The sequence below is a fragment of the Salmo salar genome, chromosome 20 (genome assembly GCF_965601325.2).
Source record: "Salmo salar chromosome 20, fSalSal1, whole genome shotgun sequence".
Classification (NCBI taxonomy): domain Eukaryota; kingdom Metazoa; phylum Chordata; class Actinopteri; order Salmoniformes; family Salmonidae; genus Salmo; species Salmo salar.
In genome coordinates this window covers 66,811,926-66,832,915 of record NC_138310.1, presented here as the reverse complement: position 1 = coordinate 66,832,915, position 20,990 = coordinate 66,811,926, and the positions used below count along the sequence as shown (strand labels likewise).

Here is a 20,990-nt window from a genome sequence, read left to right as displayed (position 1 = left end):
GCACTGTGACAGGCTCTGTCAACCAGGAACGCTGGGTAATTAAAGCAGCCCTCTGTGCTGTGCCTGGGGGGTGGCCTGGGATCAGGAGCAGAGACAGGAGATGGGGAAGAAAAGGAAAGAGGTAGGGGGCAATGAGGGGGGTTATCCAATGTGAGTAAGCATTCTCCTCTTTCTGCCCAGGGGCTACACACAGGGCTTGTACAGGAACTTGCTAAATGACAGTCTCCCAATTTGCTTTCATGAATATTAACCAGGACATGACAGAAGAAAGGGGCTGCTGTCTGCTCTGCTCTGCTCTGCTCTGCTCTGCTCACTGGTGATATGCAAAGACAGATCCATCGTCTGATGTCAGAGCAGTAGGATATGGTAAAGTGGAGCCCCACGGTGCACCTCTCTAGATCTACTTTTATTTTCATGTGTTAAATGGGTGAGAGTGGATGTCTCATTAATAGAGAAGGAGGCAGCAGCAGCAGCATATCTCAGTAGGGAGAATGTCAGCGCTCCAGACGTTGATGTCTAAATCATGCTGCTGATGAACCAACAGGAGGGAGAGAATCTGATGGGGGATTACAGTATACTGTATACCAAACTATAGCAACTCCCTCTGCTGCTACTACAGCTGAATAAAAAGTACCAGGGTAAAAATAATACTATTTTGTGGTGCAATATGAACACTAAAGTGTGGAGAAAGAGTTTCTTTGAGGCATTAACCGAGCAAACTATTTGCATATTCAATCAAATAGATGGGAGAAAACAATTGTATTCTTATGAGAATACCAAATTCTTAAAATGACTCAATGATTGTCCTCCTCAGTGCCCGGACTTGTCAAGGCTGATTCAAACTGCAAGCCACACTGATAAGGGAATACTAAGGTTTCTTTCCAAATTTCTCAAGAAATTGTTAGTGCAGCATTTTCATATTGGGTCAACATTCCACAAACAAATGAACATAAATTAAAACAACATGGTGTATTTATGGCAAGCTGAAGCTAATCCCCTTGACAAAGCCTGTAACCATCAGAGTGAGGAGCATGGGGGAGTCAATGCGTGTAGACTAAACTTAACCACTGCTTAAACCTACAGAGATAATGCCAAGATGCTAGACCATCTTCATTTAATGATATAGTAGACCAACACTGAGTGGCAACCTTTTAGATGAGGAGGGCATAGTCACACTGGACTGTATGAATAAAGAAAGAGCAGTGAACCTTTTGAGTATAGTATGCTGAATCCTTCTTATATCCTTTGTCGGATTCCTTTGTACAAGAAATGCTACTGTACTGAACAACCAGTTAAAGACAGCATGAATATGGTGGCCCAGAGGGCGATTGTGTATGGTGTGCAGCACGAGTTTTGCGATTTCTAATGGTCACACCCATATTGATCAGGCCACACCTCGCCACAGCCACCAAACGGGATCAAACATACCGCAAAGGCTGTTAAAAAACGCAACGGTAAACCAAACTGAACACACCCCAGGTCAAGAGGACATGGGGTCAACAGTATTTTGACAGACAACCCTGCTTAGCTTCCTCACACAGAGTTAGAATAATTAAGTATATTACATACTGTTGATTGCGTAGCTTGAGGGTTCTTTAGATGGTGGATGGATGACTGTCTATGTAGACAAACACTGGAAGGAGATTGATTACTCTTCTGCAGAATTAATGATGAACTGACCACAGGTGCAGGGGCATCAATGATGTTGTCCTGCATATACTCATCACTGCCAACCTGCATGCTCGCTATGGGAACAGCATCTTCCAGAGTGGTGGCAAATGTAGACATACTGCAGTGTAGAGGTGAAATTATAGAGAAAACTAAAATAGGCGAACAGGTGAAAAGGTCAACAAAATCAACTGAAAATGCCCAGGTGATCATAAATCATGTAGCCAATGTAAAATATGTTGCAAACGCCCCATTTATTATTAGACGGTGATGTAACACCAGCTGAGAAACCAACAGAAGTGATCACATCTTGTTGTTACTTCCATTGATCCACATTCCACTGTTGTTAAACAGAAGTCAGTCATGAACAGCTGGCGTTGTGAAGTGTGTCAGTGCTAATGTCACAACAGCTGGCTCCTGTCATCTTATTAGCTGCCCCATAACCAGGGCCCTTTAAATATGCTATGTGCCACACTCACTTAAATACTCCAGACCTATTTGACAATCATTATAGATGTATTATATTCAACATTTATCACATCCAAACCCGTAAAGCAAACATGTTTATTTAACACTAAGGAGCACAGCATGTGTTCCCTGAAGAATCCCCCAGCCAACCTGCCCCCTCCTCTCTTCTCCATCAATCCCCTGCTTGCTTTATTATCCTCCTTCCTCACTACACATCATCCCTCCAAAAAAGACATGTTCTAGGGTTGTCTCTTTCTGCTGTGTGTTCGTTGTGTGACAGGGGACGTTAGCTCTGTAAAGCCAGCCAGCCAAGCAGACACAAATGTATTCAGAGCATTTAGTACTCCGGATTAATCGAATTATAATGTAATCATCTGATCAAACAGCAATTAGCATAATCACTTCTGGGGAAAGGCTGATAGAGAGAGGGAAAGCAACACATAATAAAGCTCAGGCTAGCAACACTAATGAGACATTTACCAGCAGTCACAAAGTTACTGATTCCTGGGGACACAGATTCTTTAAATAGGAACCACCTCTTTTTAGAAGTGCAACTGTGCATATCAAAACATCAAATTGGTGACTGATCCAAATTCATTGGAATGCAGGCTCATTCATACACTGTGGTTTGTGTCTCTTTCTCTGTATTCTGAGAACAGATATGAAGTTAGCATATTGTGAACACAAACAGTATTTGCATCTTATAGTGTAGAAACCCCCCACTATGTAACATACCAAGGTAGAGGAAAGTGAAACCATAACAGTGATCCTAGCCTTTGATCGTTAAACCACTCTGGTCTTTTCCAGCAGCACACATTAATGTGAAAGGTGACTCTAGGGTTAGCAGAAATATTCATAGTTGAGCATATGGCATATAGAAATAAGCACAAAGGCATGCAGTCTCTCACACCAGAATGATCATAGGATGCAAAAGCATCAATCTGACTCCTCTGGGTCCAGCAGGCACATTTACACACCTACACACACACATCTTTCCTCAACCCAGCAAATGACAGCACTTTTAAAATGGACAGCTAATAATAGCAGGCACTAAACTGGTCTTAAATCTTACCGTCTGTGCCAGGTTTAAAAATAAAGCAGTGTCGAGAAACCAAGCTGGACTTATTTGTCTTTCCTTCACTGTCTATCCACACCTGCCTCTGTCCTGCCTCTGTCCTGCCTCTGTCCTGCCTCTGTCCTGCCTCTGTCCTGCCTCTGTCCTGCCTCTGTCCTGCCTCTGTTACCCCGCAGCCTACTTTACTATTGGTACTATGCATAAAAGGCCTCTGAAGACTCTAATTGTAAAATACCTCAGGAAACATAACTTGGTGCATTCAAAGAATGACTGATTGAGCAGTTTGTCTATCATAAGGACATAGGAGACAGTACAAGAGATGAAACACTAGAAGGAGGTAAAAGAGTGGCAGTCAATAAGACAAAGAGAAGCAGATGAAATGTGAGGAAAATACTAAGCTCAAAGGGATCCAGGGACAAACCGTGAGAGAGTCACCAAGGTGATCCATCCATACCAGAGCAAACACGTGCACTCGGCATATAGGGATCAATCAAGTTAATTCACGTGGGTGTGTAGTTCAAAGCATGGGCATTTAGGTACCAGATTAAGTAAGCACTTCAAGTAAGCATTTCACTGTTAATCTACACCTGTTGTTTACGAAGTATGTGACAAATACAATTTGATTTGGTTAGCCACAGTTACATTACATCATACTTGGGCTCTATACACACACACACACACACACACACACACACACACACACACACACACACACACACACACACACACACACACACACACACACACACACACACACACACACACACACACACACACACACACAGTAGTCCTAATCCAACATACAGTATGTGCATTAGACATAGGTAGAATGTTAGTGCATATATTTATGATGTGGGTGTTCTCTAAAAACTGCTTTAGCCACTTTTCTAGGTGCTCAGCCTTTTAAAATAACATGACAAAAAATAACACAACATAAAATAACACGACATAAAACAACACGACATAAAACAACACGACATAAAATAACATGACATGTCTTTGCCAGATGCACCCCCTCTCTACATGGTTGATCAAACATATACATCTGTGTGAGTTCTTTTTCCCCTGTCGATGCTAAACGGTATAGTTAACATTTTAATGTGAAAGCCATTTACATGGTGATAATGCAATTATATTGTTCTGATTCAGTAGAATCCGTAAGGCTACACAGACTGATTTGTAATTAGATTTTACATTCAGTGAAACATACCACCACCACTGTGAGTCTCCCATGCCCCATTACTAATTAGACTGCAAAACGGCTGCTGAACATCTTTAGTAGGCATCTTCATTATGGAGTCAGTATGTGTGAACTGGGAGATCCATTATTACACATCAGGGTCTCCATTATCAGACATTACCATTAGCAACCGTTCCTCAGGAATGACAACAACAACGTTACCACACATACTTTTCACCAGCAATCACCCTCTCAAAGGGGAACTACTCTAAGGAATAATTGACCTTAAACAAGTGATGAAAACATGTTTGAACTGAACTCACATTTACTTCGCAGATAGGTACTGTATCTATCAATACATACATTGAGGGCCTCCCGAGTGGTGCAGCGGCCTAAGGCTCTGCATCGCAGTGTTTGAGGCATCACTACAGACCCGGGTTCGTTCCCAGGCTGTGTCACAACCGGCTGTGATCGGGAGTACCATAGCGCGGCGCACAACTGACCCAGCCTCATTCGGGTTAGGGGAGAGTTTGGCCGGGGGGGCTTTACTTGGCTCATCGCGATCTAGCGACTCCTTGTGGTGGGCCGGGCACCTGCAGGCTGACTTCGGTCGTCAGTTGAACGGTGTTTCCTCCGACACATTGGTGCGGCTGGCTTTCGGGTTCAGCGGGCGGGTGTTAAGAAGCGCGTTTTGGCGGATCATGTTTCGGAGGACACATGACTCGACCTTTTCCTCTCCGAGCCCGTTGGGGAGTTGGAGCGATGAGACAAGATTGTAATATGATATCATGAAATTGGGGAGTAAAAGGCGGTAAAATGCAACAACAAAAAAATATAATAATAACACACAGTGAGACTATATATTTTATTGCCTTACTATACACGTTTTCATAGCTAGGTCACATGTGCTGCTCGGATACCTAGTTGACGAAGGTCAGAAAGTGTCTTTGTGGACCTGAATGACAAAACATTTAGGAGTTAGATGTGCTCAAAGTTAACATTTTTTGCATACCCCATCCTACCATGAGACATCCATGTCTTAATTAATGGAAAAGATAAACGGTTGAGTTTGCCATCATTTAAAAGCTTACAAACAGGGTTGTTAAAAAAAAATCACATTTTTAGTATTTTTTTTTTTTTTAAATAGAAATCAACTTTTTTTACTTTAACGTCAATAATCAAAGATATTGTAAACTCTGATTTTTTAATTTTCGCATATTTTGTAGCTTAGACTCTATTTTACCTCATCTGAGCTGTTTGTGTTGTACCCGCCATCGGTTGAGACACAGCATACTCTTGACAATGAGTGTCATGTTTTGGCTGATAACATTTATTTCAAGAAATGTTTTAATAGTTTGATAACCCTGTTTGTAAGCTTTTAAATTACATAAAACCCAATCGTTTATCTTTTCCAGTGACGAAGATGTCCCATGGTAGGGTGAGGTATGAAAAACAGGTCAACTTTGAACCCATCTATCTACTAAATGTTCTGTCATTCAGATCCAAAAAGTTGCTTTCGGACCACTTCTACCATGGGCAAATATGTATAGAAGGTTTCGTTAAAATCAAAAGGGGTGCGTTCAAAAAGTGATTGAAATCAAATGGAACGACTCTGTTCCCTAACTGGAAACAGGTTTAAACAAATATTACTGATTTAGATTTAGATCTAGTCCACTAAGTCCTCCTCAATTGCCTGCATGAGGCCACTGCTACCAAAAGACGGTAAGTCTTAAAGATCTTTAAATAGATATGGAGGATTCAAAGGCATACGTCTTACAAGAGGAGCACCTCACTATACAGGAACAGATGGATCTGTAATCAGTGCGCTGCCTTAATTGCCCCCAGTAGATTAACTCCACTGAAACACAGGTTCCTCCTCTCTGCCAAGTTTAGTCAAATCAAGCTGCCCCCAGTCTCCATTGCATTTCCTTCTCAGGTTCCTAATGTGTTGTCATGGGGGGGGGTTGCTGAGAAGTATTTTTATCTGTAATAAATCCCTTTTGTGGGGATAAACTAATTCTGATTGGCTGGGCCTGGCTTCCCAGTGGGTGGGCTTGGCTGCCAGGCCCACCCATGGCTGCACCCCTGCCCAGTCGTGAAATCCATAGATTAGGGCCCAATTTATTTCTTTAAATTGACTGATTTCCTTATATGAACTGTAACTTTGTAAAATTGTTGAAATTGTTGCGTTAAAATGTTTGTTTAGTTTATATATATATATATAGAGTCATCTCTCGACAACGACAAAGACGGGCATGTTTATTGAGATAGAAATGTGTACATGAGAAGTGTGCGTGACCTATTGACCTTAGTGTAAATGTTAATTTATTGAAAACAAAATAGATGTAGGCCATCTCAAACGGCCTTGCTCAGGTCTGTCTCTCAATCACTGTGCTGGAATCTACAGGTTGCACCTCAGTCACTCTGTCGAGTCATGCCATTGTTATGAACGTTCTCAAGCCGCCCTCTGCCATAGTGGTGCCCAAGAAGTTGTGAATGGAGGCCAATGACTCTTTAGTCTAAATTACAGTATAGTGGGCTGGTAATACATTGACATTGCACATATTTAGTAAGAAACAACTTCGCCATGATATACAGTACATGTTGTAAAATGTACTTTCGATAGATGGCAATGTTGTCATTAGCTAGCAAAGTTTGTCAAAAAATAGCTAACAATGCTAACGTTAGCTAGCTAAAATCCGGTGGTCTCCCCCCAATCTTAGCTAGCTAGCTAACATCTAAAGTCAATCTGACAAAGGGTTTTCCTATTAATTATTTGCCTCCTTTTGACATTTCATTGTATTTGCAAGCCACTGTAATGCACTTTTGATTAAATCTTTATCAGCACTTATTGACAATGCATTGAGTAGAACGCTCAGTCGGGCATCAGTCCTAAAAGGAATGTTCAAAACAATATTAAGACAAACGTGCACCCCATGAATAAGGGCCCTATGTGAGCTGCCTCGCCTCATCATTTTTACAAACAGAATTGGAGCTTGGATTGGTTTTGCTTTAAGGCATCTTTCAGAGAGCAAAAATAAACATGTTTCCTTAGCCATCTAAAGATAGCTATATCCTATTGTATCTCTTAATTACAATTCAATTTAAATAAAAATGATCAAAGGTAACCCACAGTACACAAAATAAATACATGTTTTAATTTATGTATTATTAATTCATGTTTATAAATGCTTTAATGGTTCAAAATAAAATCATAATATCTTTGGAAAATATGGATAAATGGAGTTAATGATAGCACAATGTCTAAATAGGCCAGAATTTAAATTCTAAGAATGCTTAAAAATATCATACCTGTAGTATTTTGTATTCGGGGGCTAATTACAACAGAGAAAACTAATCTACTGACCCAGTTTCCTCAAAAATGAGATATTTTATCTGTATCTTGTATTGTGTATTTCATGTATAATTTCCTCAATTATCATTATGCCAGAATATGCACAATAAGGGCTCAGGAAGTTGCTGGGCCCTTATCAAGCACTTCCAGGTCACCGCTCAGTATAGCCTTATTTAGCCAAACTCACACTTTCCTGACACCCATAATGGAGGTTTCCATAGAGAAAGGCCAGTGAGCATGTGATAGACCTATAGAATTAGGAATTAGAAAACAAATTGAGTATTTATAACAGTAATTTACTAGGATCTATAGATAAACCTAACTCTAAAAAGGAAACATTTTCTAGAATACAATTTCTCTGTGTAACTACAAGGTCTTTCATTCTGCCATCGTCAGCTCAGCTCAGTCAATACAGACCTCATCATTATCATGATAATCACCATCTTCAGAAAACCAAACACAGAAAACATAATGAAATACAGTGCAGCGAAATAAAGCATGATCACAGCTCCAACTACATTCTATACCCATCGTCCCCAAAGGCATAACATGCAGGACAATAGAACAACACAGAAGGGAGAAGCCATTCCCAAATAATACAATATACATTTTTGCATGTACGGTCTATTCTATTCTTGTATTAGGTTACCAATATGAAGGCTTCTGAGACTGTATACGGATCCAGGCTGGCCAGACAGTTGATCTAATGTCACAGCACAATTATAATGATTAACAATGAATGCTTATTGTTCTTTTATGAGTTTCCGCAGAAGCCAGTGTGAGTGAGGGAGATAACATTTTATGTGGAGTACAGATGGAATAGCCTAACATGGATGTCAATAAGCAGCTGACTGAGAATTGCATTACAAGGAAAAAAGGATGATAGTCAAATATGTATAATTTAAGTTTTTGGTTTCTTTTGGGAAGGAGGGGGATTGGAGTGAAACAAGGAACTAGAAATGAACCATTGATTTTCTTGCCAAGTGGGTTGGGTTCAACATGTCACATCTGCGTTGGTATAAAATGAACGTCCCTCGATGTGCTACAATGGGTTAATCCCAAACCTCCAATGCCCCCTTTTTGCCTGATGCGGTAAATTCAGCGACCCTCTATGACATAACCACAACCAGAGGTTCTACCCTGTTTACTTACAATATCTGCAACACCCCCATCTTGTCAGCTTTTACATTTTGTAAGAAGATATATTTTCTACCCCTTTCCGTACACACCCAGCCTTGTCATAACTCCCTTCCTGGGGAAGAGATCATATCCAATAAATAATGGTTTATTTGATCCTGTGTAAGTAATAAATTGTATCAATTTACTCTTCTCCCCGATCAGTTTCATATTGCAAATTCACAGATTTATGAAAGCATACACACACTACACAAATATACACACACACACCTTTTAACTGAATGCATTGAGAAATTGTCTTTCTATCATCTCTTGGTCTTTTTCAATCTTTGGAGATTGCAAATCAATATGAATTGATCACAGACAGAATAATTCTGTGTGTAATATTCTATAATATAATTGTTTTTTATTTCTGTTACATGATATATGGCCTGCAAGCTCTTTCAAATCTATTTAACAGCAGTAATCTCAATAAAAAATAAAATATGTGTTTGCAGTGTCTACAGGGGTCCCTTTTCTAGTAAGCCATTTTTCTACATTATCAGGTCCTGGTGGCTTACATTTTTTCTCTCTCATTGATACACCATTATTGTTCCTATACATGTCTTCATTTGTCTACACCCCTGTGCAACGGCTAGAAATCCATTGCATTGTTTCATGAAAACTTGCATGCATGTATTCAAAATCAATGTACTATTTTAATCTAATATCATAAATCTCTAAGGATAGACTTTAATGAATCAATTTAATTCACATAAAATGATAGGCTACATTATCAGCTTTTACATGTGTCTAATATCCTTTCGAATCTGAATACCCTACATTGAATTTTAAAATATACAACTCTAAATAAATACATTGGATGGGGGAGGGGAAAGGGGTTCAACCAAATGTCCAGTATATAAAATACGTCACTCATTATTGAGGCCCATGCTACTTCGGACTGAAATCATAGCCTACCGGTACATACATCCACACATGAAAATATGGATTACATTCGATGTAGTAAATGTAACTGACAACAATTAAGGTTTAAACCTTAAGGTCACGTCTACTTTATCAAACCTCTCTTGAACAAGGCAAGGCAACATCAATTTATTTCCTCAGCAAGCAATGAAATACGCAATTGAAGAATGAAGGCATCATAAGAAGTCCCCTAACTGCCTAAAAACATAATATATGTGACTCTATCAAATACTAACCAATGATGTTGTTTATAGGTAAAACAGATTAAAGCACATTTCACTCCCGTTCTTCTCTCCCTAGCACTGTTGGCAACCATACAATGTTATCATGTGTAACACAGGTGACCTCCAACCCCCTTAATCTACTTTGCTTTACTCACTGAATTACTGACATAACTAACATTCAAACGTGAAAATTAAACTTACCATTTAAGATGCTCTGGAAAAAGATAACTGCAAATATCCACATGCCCCGCTCCGTTCAAATCCCCCAAAGCTATGCTTTCTCGTCTTCCTCCGCACTCTTTGACCGCTGCCTTCCTATAATTATGTTCTCTGGCAGGTGTAATGTTAAACATTTGCTACTAGCTTGTAGTAACCAGTCCAACTCTCTGCTGATCTGTCTTCACCGTCTCCTCCTTGTTTCGCTATAACTCCCTCCCTGGTACTCTCGTAGCCTACTCTTCCTCTCCCCTTTCCGACCCCTCTTTACGCTTGGAGGATATAGTATATGTATCTCTGATTGTCTTGGTTAAAGCTGTGATCGGACTCTGCTCAGCTCTACTCTGGTCCTCCGTGCCTTGCTACTTCCCCTGCTCTTCAAAGGGATGCTCGAGGGGGCTACAGTGCTCGCCTGCAGTCCAGGTGTGATGCTGAGTCAGGGTAGTGGCACGCGGGCAACGATAGGTCCTCAAATAAATGTCTGGGTGTTAAAACGGGGACACCTAAACAATAACAATGTGGAATCCAAAAAACGCATCTTAAATCGAAAACTGAAAAATAGAAGCAGGTTGGGAAACAAAATGTTACAAATAAAATAACTTAAAATAAAGAGTAAACGGTCAGTTCAATAAGAATGAAAACCCAATCCGGATGAGCTGAAGTCAGACCATCTTCACCACCTCTCTCCGTCCAGCAAGAGGCAAGCACGCGCATCTTCCCACTGCCCTTTTAATCGCGTTGGTCCATGCGGTAACCCTCGCTGCCTCATAACCCTCTCCCCTGCCTCTGCAGCCACTTTAATTCCTCATTGCCTTAAAGGAGCAGAGGCGCCAGCCAGTCCTCCTAGGCGCTAGGTGAGAGCATGTACAGCAGGGAGGGTACATTTGTAGTTAAAGAAGGCGCACCTGAAGAGCCGGTTAACAAGGAGAACATTTTACGCACAGTGTTATACAGGCACACAAAGTGCGTGCGTAAGTAAATAAGTGGTACTTTTATTAAAGGCACACTAGGAACATGACTATACACGTATTTTTTATACAGGAGAGGGACAGTGGACTATGCCTTCAAAATGGTATTGATGCAAAGAGCCCTTAAGTTTATTTAATAATATATTTTGAGGGAAATCATTTCATAAATTGATTTGAAATGAATCATACACTCAAATCTACCATTAGGTCGGTGAAATGCATGTAAAATATGTAATGATATCTTATTGAAACACATTTTAAAAAGTAATTTGTTCTTAATTGTTTTACTCTATTTCGGGTTGGCATTACATTTTGGCATTTTGTTGAAGTAGAATTGAATACTAAATGATGTTCTAACATCAGCAAGTATTATGCTATTGTTTTGATTGTAAATTCTAGCTGGATTTGGTGCATTTAACATTGACCTGCCTCTGGTCCTTTCCCCACCCAGCCTCTGCCCAGGAGCAGATCCTGTCTGATAAGCTTCTAAAATCATCAGACCTGCCCAAGAGGCCATTCACTGCAAACAGAGGACCTGTCTGTCAGCATCCTCTGTCTGCAGCCACACATCCATGACTGGCCCCTATCCCTCTCCAGGCATATAGCCTGCTAAATTAAATGTATGTACCGCTGTCCTTGAGCTGTTTTGTGCATTATAGTTCAGTATTATGTCCTGTTTCATGTGGACCCCAGGAAGAGTAGATGCTGCTTTTGCAACAGCTAATGGGGATCCTAATAAAATCCTAACTACTGAAAAATAACCATGAGGAGGATACGTTATGGTGAGGAGGCTACGTTATTAGTTGCTGAATAATTTACTTGAAATCAGGGATTTTAAAAGGATGAGTGTGTGTCAGATTTTCTGTTGGTTGTTTTTATCTCTGTCTCTCAACTTGGTGAGGAGGACGTTGCTGTAGTAGGACGTGTCCTCTTCCTGGTTCTCAGCACGTTCTCTCTCGCAGTCTCTCTCTCTCAACACACTGTTCCAGCATCTCTCGTCAACAGCATTCCTTTTGTTCGGTAAAAGCTACTTACACTGGACAGTTCTCTAGACACAAGAAGAGATTTATTCAAATTAAAATGGTCTAGCTTTCATTTAATTTGGTATACTATTTATAATATATCTACAAAAGTATATGGACACCCCTTCAAATTAGTGGATTCAGCTATTTCGCCAACACCCGTTGCTGACGGGTGTATAAAATCGAGCACACAGCCATGCAATCTCCATAGTGAAACAATGGCAGTAGGATGGCCTTACTGAAGAGCTCAGTGACTTTCAACGTGGCACCGTCATAGGATGCAGTCCGACGGATGAATCTGGGTTTGGCAGATGCAAGGAGAACGCTACCTGCCCCAACGCATAGTGCCAACTGTAAAGTTTGGTGAAGGAGGAATAATGGTCTGGGGCTGTTTTTCATGGTTTGGGCTACAGTAGGCCCCTTAGTTCCAGTGAAGGGAAATCTTAACACTACAGCATACAATGACATTCTAGACCAGGGCTGCCCAACCCTCTTCCTGGAGATCTACCGTCCTGTGGGTTTTCAGTCCAACCCTAATTTAACACACCTGATTCTACTAATTAGCTGATCAACAAGGCCTTAACTAGCTGAATCAGATAAGCTAAATTAGGGTTGGACTGAAAACCTACAAGACAGTAAATCTCCAGGAAGAGGGTTGGGCAGCCCTGTTTTAGACGATTCTGCGCTTCCAACTTTTTGGCAACAGTTTAGGGAAGGCCCTTTCCTGTTTCAACATGACAATAGCCCTGTGCACAAAGCAAAGTCCATACAGAAATGGTTTGTCAAGATCGGTGTGGAAGAACTTGCCTGGCCTGCACAGAGCCCTGACCTCAACCCCATCGAACACCTTTGGGATGAATTGGAATACCGACTGCGAGCCAGACCTAATCGGCCAACATCAGTGCCCGACCTCACTAACGCTCTTGTGCCTGAATGGAAGCAAGTCCCCGCAGCAATGTTCCAATGTTCTATCTAGTGGAAGGCCTTCCCAGAAGAGTGGAGGCTGTTATAGCAGCAAAGGGGGGACCAACTCCAAATGAATGCCCATGATTTTGTAATGAGATGTTCGACGAGCAGGTGGCCACATACTTTTGGTCATGTAGTGTATTTTTATCATGAGCACTCCAATAAAGTGAGGTCAGGGACGGACAGGAAGAGGAGTCAGGCCAGTGGGTCAACAAACAGTGCCTGCAAACCACTTACATTGGATTTAGAATGGTCTGCTCTAGTATGGAACTATTTGCATGGGTTTGTAAGCTTGTGCATTTGTAGAAGCACAATTGACCCAGCCCCAAGACAGGGGAATGTAGCTTTGTGAGGCTGGCTGTGCAGTGGTTTTGGCTGTTTACTGGTGCTCATTGCTGTGATGTCCGAGGCAGAGATGGCCTGTGGATGCGCCCTCTGTTTCCTACAGATGATGGGAAGCAATCCTGTTAGAAGACCACCTGATGGGCTCGTCTTGTCCAGCTACATCTCATTATCAATCAGGTCTGTCCAATGGGCCTGTCATGGCTGCTCTGTATCCTCCCAGCTGAGGGGGATGGACATGGAATTATGGTGCGTTATACATAAAGCATCCAGCGCCATGCCAACAACTAAAAACAGGCTTTATTTTGAACCTGTTAATGATATCGGTTATTAAGCTAGCATTAGTTGTTTTTTTCTGCTATATAGTTCAGACAGGGGAGGGACAGAGCAGAGGAGGGGTCTGGTCGCGTGGAAATATTATGGTGCGTTGGACATAACACTACCTTCAGAAAGTATTCATACCCCTTGACTTATTCCACATTTTGTTGTATTACAGCCTGAATTCAAAATTGATTTTTGTTATCACACAATACCCGATAATGACAAAGTGAAAACATGTTTTTAGAAATATTTGCTAATTTATTGAAAATGAAATACAGAAATCTCTCATTTACATAAGTATTCACACTCCTTTGCTATGACACTCCAAATGGAGCTCATGTGCATCCAATTTCCTTTTATCATCATTGAGACGTCACTACAATGATGATCCACTCGGGCTCCCGAGTGGCGCATTGTTCTAAGACACTGCATCTCAGTGCAAGAGGCGTCACTGCAGTACCTCGAATCCAGGCTGCATCACATCCGGCCGTGATTGGGAGTCCTATAGGACGGTGCACAATTGGTCCAGTGTTGTCCGGGTTTGGCCGGGGTAGGCCTGTCATTGTAAATAAGAATTTGTTCTTAACTGACTTGCCTAGTTAAATAAAGTTTAACAAAAAACAAAACTTGATTTGAGTACCCTTGTGGCCAATTGAAATGTTTGGACATGGTTTAGAAAGAAACACACTGGTCTATATAAGGTCCCACAGAGCAGAAACTATACCATGAAGTCCAAGGAACTGTCCTTAGATATCTGAGATAGAATTGTGATGGGGCATAAATCTGGGGAAGGGTTTTAAAAAATGTCTTGTGTTGAAAGTTTCCTTTGTGAAATAGAAAAAATATGGAACTTCCCACTGTGCCTAGAATTGGCTGTCCGACGAAACTGGGCAAAAAGGACCTTGGAACTACATAGTTCCTTGGCTGAGATGGGATAACCTGCCAGAAGGACAACAGTCTTTACAGCACTTCACCAATCTTGGCTTTATTGGAGTGTGGTCAGACGAAAGCCACTCCTGAGAAAAAGGCACATGACAGCACGCCTGGAGTTTGCAAAAAGGCACGTGAAAGACTCAGAGCATAAGGCAAAATAGTATGTTGTCTGATGAGGCCAAAACAATGAAATGGAGCAAAATACTGGAAAATCCTTGATGAGAACCTGCTTCAGAGTGCAAAGATTTACGTTCCAACAGGACAATGACCCCAAGCATACAGCCAAAGTAACGATGGAATGGCTTCAGAACAAGAATGTGAGTCCTTGAGTGGCCCAGCCAGACTTGAATCCCATTGACATGAAGATTGCTGTTCACCACCGCTCCCCATCTAACTTATCAGAGCTTGAGAAAATCTGCAAGGAAGAATATCCCCCAATCCAGATGTGCAAAGGTGATACAGACATAACCAAGACAACTCATAGCTGTAATTGCCGCCCACGGTGCATCTACAAAGTATGACTTAGGTGTGTGAATACTTATGTACAGTTGAAGTCGGAAGTTTACATACATACACTTAGGTTGGAGTCTTGAAAACTCATTTTTCAACCACTCCACAAATTTCTTGTTAACAAACTATAGTTTTGGAAAGTCAGTTAGGACATCTACTTTGTGCATGACACAAGTCATTTTTCCAACAATTGTTTACAGACAGATTATTTCACTTATAATTTATTGTATCACAATTCCAGTGGGTCAGAAGTTTACATACACTAAGTTGACTGTGCCTTTAAACAGCTTGGACAATTTCTGAAAATGATGTCATGGTTTTAGAAGGTTCTGATAGGCTAATTGACATTATTTGAGTCAATTGGAGGTGTACCTGTGGATGTATTTCAAGGCCTACATTCAAACTCAGTGCCTCTTTGCTTGACATCATGGGAAAATCAAAAGAAATCAGCCAAGACCTCAGAAAAAAAATTGTAGACCTCCACATGTCTGGTTCATCCTTGGAAGCAATTTCCAAACACCTGAAGGTACCACGTTCAACTGTACAAACAATAGTATGCAAGTATAAACACCATAGGACCACGCAGCCGTCATACCGCTCAGGAAGGAGATGCGTTCTGTCTCCTAGAGATGAACGTACTTTGGTGCGGAAAGTGCAAATCAATCCCAGAACAACAGCAAAGGACCTTGTGAAGATGCTGGAGGAAACAGGTACAAAAGTATCTGTATCCACAGTAAAACAAGTCCTATATCGACACAATCTGAAAGGCCGCTCAGCAAGGAAGAAGCCACTGCTCCAAAACCGCCATAAAAAAGCCAGACTACGGTTTGCAACTGCACATGGGGACAAAGATTGTACTTTTTGGAGAAATGTCCTCTGGTCTGATGAAACAAAAATATACCTGTTTGGCCATAATAACCATTGTTATGTTTGGAGGAAAAAGGGGGAGGCTTGCAAGCCGAAGAACACCATCCCAACCGTGAAGCACGGGGATGGCAGCATCATGTTGTGCGGGTGCTTTGTTGCAGGAGGGATTCGTGCACTTCACAAAATAGATGGCATCATGAGAAGGAAAATTATGTGGATATATTGAAGCTTGGTCACAAATGGGTCTTCCAAATGGACAATGACCCCAAGCATACTTCCAAAGTTGTGGCAAAATGGCTTAAGGACAACAAAGTCAAGATATTGGAGTGACCATCACAAAGCCCTGACCTCAATCCCATAAAACTTTTGTGGACAGAACTGAAAAAGCATGTACGAGCAGGAGGGATTCGTGCATGTACGAGCAGGAGGGATTCGTGCACTTCACAAAATAGATGGCATCATGAGAAGGAAAATTATGTGGATATATTGAAGCTTGGTCACAAATGGGTCTTCCAAATGGACAATGACCCCAAGCATACTTCCAAAGTTGTGGCAAAATGGCTTAAGGACAACAAAGTCAAGATATTGGAGTGACCATCACAAAGCCCTGACCTCAATCCCATAAAACTTTTGTGGACAGAACTGACTCAGTTACACCAGCTCTGTCAGGAGGAATGGGCCACAATTCACCCAACTTATTGTGGGAAGCTTGTGGAATACTACCCAAAATGTTTGACCCAAGTTAAACAATATAAAGGCAATGCTACCAAACACTAATTGAGTGTATGTAAACTTCTGCCCCACTGGGAATGTGATGAAAGAAATACAAGCTGAAATAAATCATTCTCTCTACTATTATTCTGACATTTCACATTCTTAAAATAAAGTGGTGATCCTAACTGACCAAAGACAGGGAATTTTTACTAGGATTAAATGTCAGGAATTGTGAAAAACTGAGTTTAAATGTATTTGGCTAAGGTGTATGTAAACTTACGACTTCAACTGTAAATGAGATATTTCTGTATTACATTTTCAATAAATTTCTAAAAACATCTTTTCACTTAGTTGTTATGGCGTATTGTGTGTAGATGGGTGAGAGAATAAATATATATTTAATCCATTTTGAATTCAGACTAACACAAAATGTTCAATAAATTAAGGGGTATGTGTCACGGGTGTCGTATGAATTAGACCAAAACGCAGCGGGAATGTGAATACTCATCTTCTTTAATGAAGGAAAACGTAAACACTTAACAAAATAACAAACATCGCCGAGAAACAGTCCTGTCAGGTGCAACAAACACTAAACAGGAAACAACTACCCACAAATGCCATAGAAAAAAACACCCCTCTTAAATAGGACCTTCAATTAGAAGCAACGAGGAGCAGCTGCTTCCAATTGAAGGTCAACCCAAGAAACACCACATAGAAATAGACATACTAGAACTAACATAGAAATAGACCAACAAAGAACATAGCCCAACAAACCCTGAAACACTCTAAACAAACACCCCCTTTTAAATAAGAACATAGCCCAACAAACCCCGAAACACTCTAAACAAACACCCCCTGCCACGCCCTGACCAAACTACAATAACAAACAACCTCTTTTACTGGTCAGGACGTGACAGTATGAATACACTGTAAGCAATTCAGCTCCATACTAACTAGAGACTAGACAAGAAACAAAACTGATTTTAATTTGAGCATGTTAATGATATCTGTCATCAAGCCAATTATAGAGATCCTTATTAAAAAAAATGGGAATGCTTCATAGTTTGGACATTAAATACTGCAGTTGAATGTACCCCTTTGATAGTGTCACGTCCTGACCATAGAAAGCTTTTATTTTCTGTGGTAGAGTAGGTCAGGGCGTGACAGGGGGTTTTGTCTAGTTTATTTATGTCTATGTTGGTTCTAGTTTCTTTTTTCTATGTTGGGGGTTTTGTCTAGTTTATGTATTTCTATGTGGGGTTCTAGTTTCTGTATTTCTATGTTTTATTTTTGGGGATGATCTCCAATTAGAGGCAGCTGGTCATCGTTGTCTCTAATTGGGGATCATATTTAAGTTGTTGTTTTTCCCACTAGGTTTTGTGGGAGATTATTTTTGAGTAAGTGTATGTTGCACCTCTTTGTCACAGTTTGTTGTTTTGTTTATTAGTTTATTTGTATGTCTTGCATAGTTTCACAGTTTTAATAAAATGTGGAACGATACACATGCTGCGCCTTGGTCTCCTTCGAAAGACAAACGTGACAGATAGCGTAGGGATTATTTAGTTAAAGTATCATCTCAAACATAATGTGTCCCCACAAGTGAGACATTTGTGTAATACTTATGTTATTACATAAATAATAAGGGTTTAATAACAATGCATCATTGTTCTCTTGTCACCGACAGGATTAATTTCCAGGCCAACCTCTATGAAGGTACCAATCCTCCATCTGTCAGAAATATGTCTCCTTTCAACCACCTTCTCTTGGCAGGAACAGGAAGGGAAGTGGCCAGAAATCTCATGTAAGCCCTTTCTACAGAACGACATTTCCTTGTGAATCTCACAAATGACACATTCTCTAATCTTTGTGGTCTAAGGTAACTTCAAGTGAGTCTCTCATAGGTCTTTATAGCCACAATTTAGCAAAGTGCATAGCTAAGTCCAGTGATGACATCTGCACTGCTTGTTGTTGATATTCATGTTACATAAAAGGGAAACAAGGGAGAATAAATAGCTATGAATAAAATAATGTAAAATAGTTATCCAAGGTCAAGGATCTCTTGCAGAGGAAGTACAGTAGGTGACCTTCCACAATATTTTCATATCATCATTATGCTCCTCCTTCACACTTGGTTTCTGTGTGTTTGGTGGCAAATAAATATACCAGATAGCATCAAAGGAGATCTAATAACCTTCAGTGTTCTGCCTATAAAGCTGGTAGGCCTAAATAATAAAGGTACTTCCACATTTTTGTATCCAGGAGGTTTATGTTGATGGACATCTAAAATAAAAAATAAATGATACAATACCAACGCCATGAAATAGATTTTCAGCCATGTCTGATGTATACAGATGTAGGATCTTAATTTACGATGCAGTAAATGTAAAACTTGCAGTGTATTTGAGATATAAAAAGGCTTCTGACTTGATTTTCTCCTACAACAATTCATTATAATCCACTGAACATTGTACATTTCCTGTTGCTGTAGGATTATTTCCCAGCTGTAGCAAACTGGCTCAAATTAAAATCCTACATCTGTAGGCAGCAGGAGGAAAAGTGCCCTTTTACATTATGGGCTATCATTTCAAGAATAATTACAAACAGTGCATTCAGAAAGTATTCAGACTCCTTGACTTTTTCCACATTTTGTTACATTACGTCCTTATTCTAAAATTTATCAATATACATACAATACCCCATAATAACAAAGCAAAAACAGGTTTTTATACATTTTTACTAATTTTCTTAAAAATAAAAACTGAAATATCACATTTACATAAATATTCAGACCCTTTACTCAGTACTTTGTTGAAGCACCTTTGGCAGCAATTGCAGCCTCAAGTCTTCTTGGGTATTATGCTACAAGCTTGGCACACCTGTACTGGGGAGTTTCTCCCATTCTTCTCTGCAGATCCTCTCAAACTCTGTCAGATTGGATGGGGAGCGTCACTGCACAGCTATTTTCAGGTCTCTCCAGAGACGCTCGATTGGGTTCAAGTCCAGGCTCTGGCTGGGCCACTCAAGGACATTCAGAGACTTGTCCTGAAGCCACTCCTGCTTTGTCTTGGCTGTGTGGTTAGGGTTGTTGTCCTGTTGGAAGGGGAACTGTCGCCCCAGTCTGAGGTCCTGAGTGCTCTGGAGCAGGTTTTCATCAAGGATCTCTCTGTACTTTGCTCCGTTCATCTTTGCCTCAATCCTGACTAGTCTCCCAGTTCCTGCCGCTGAAAAACATCCCCACTGCATGATGCTGCCACCACCATGCTTCACTGTAGGGATGGTGCCAGGTTTCCTCCAGACAAGACGCATGGCATTCAGGCCAAAGAGTTCAATCTTGGTTTCACCAGACCAGAGAATCTTTTTCTCATGGTCTGAGAGTCTTTAGGTACTTTTTGGCAATCTCCAAGCGGGCTGTCATGTGCCTTTTACTGAGAAGTGGCTTCAGTTTGGACACTCTACCATAAAGGCCTGATTAGTGAAGTGCTGCAGAGATGGTTGTCCTTCTGGAAGGTTCTCCCATCTCCACAGAGGAACTCTAGAGCTCTGTCAGAGTGACAATCCAGGTTCTTGGTCACCTCCCTGACCAAGGCCTTTCTACCCCGGGTTTGGCCGGGCGGACAGCTCTAGAAAGAGCCTTGGTTGTTCCAAACTTATTCCATTTAAAAATTATGGAGCCACTGTGTTCTTGGGGATCTTCAATGCTGCAGATATTTTTTTGTACTCTTCCGCAGATCTGTGCCTCAACACAATCCTGTCTCAGAGCTCTGCGGACAATTCCTTCAACCTCATGGCTTGGTTTTTGCTCTGACATGCACTGTCAACTGTGGGACTTTATATAGACATGTGTCTGCCTTTCCAAATCATGTCCAATCAATTGATTTTACCACAGATGGTCTCCAATCAAGTTGTAGAAACATCTCAAGGATGATCAATCGAAACCGGATGCACCTGAGCTCAATTTCGAGTCTCATAGCAAAGGGTCTGAATACTTATGTAAATAAGGTATTACTGTTATTATTTTTCATGAATTTGCTAAAATGTCAAAAAACCTTGTTTTAACT

At 40.8% G+C, this 20,990-nt stretch overlaps 1 protein-coding gene across 1 annotated transcript in view; it reads right to left on the bottom strand.

Annotated features, from left to right (window-relative positions):
* Window positions 1–11,135, bottom strand: part of LOC106581126 (cell adhesion molecule DSCAM) — a 133,259-nt gene extending 122,124 nt beyond the window's left edge. Inside the window, exon 1 of the mRNA XM_014162938.3 lies at window positions 10,275–11,135. Coding sequence (XP_014018413.1) covers window positions 10,275–10,317 — 43 coding nt within the window. The 5' untranslated portion in view covers window positions 10,318–11,135. The remainder of the gene's footprint in view (window positions 1–10,274) is intronic.
* Between the last annotated feature and the right edge of the window lie 9,855 nt (window positions 11,136–20,990).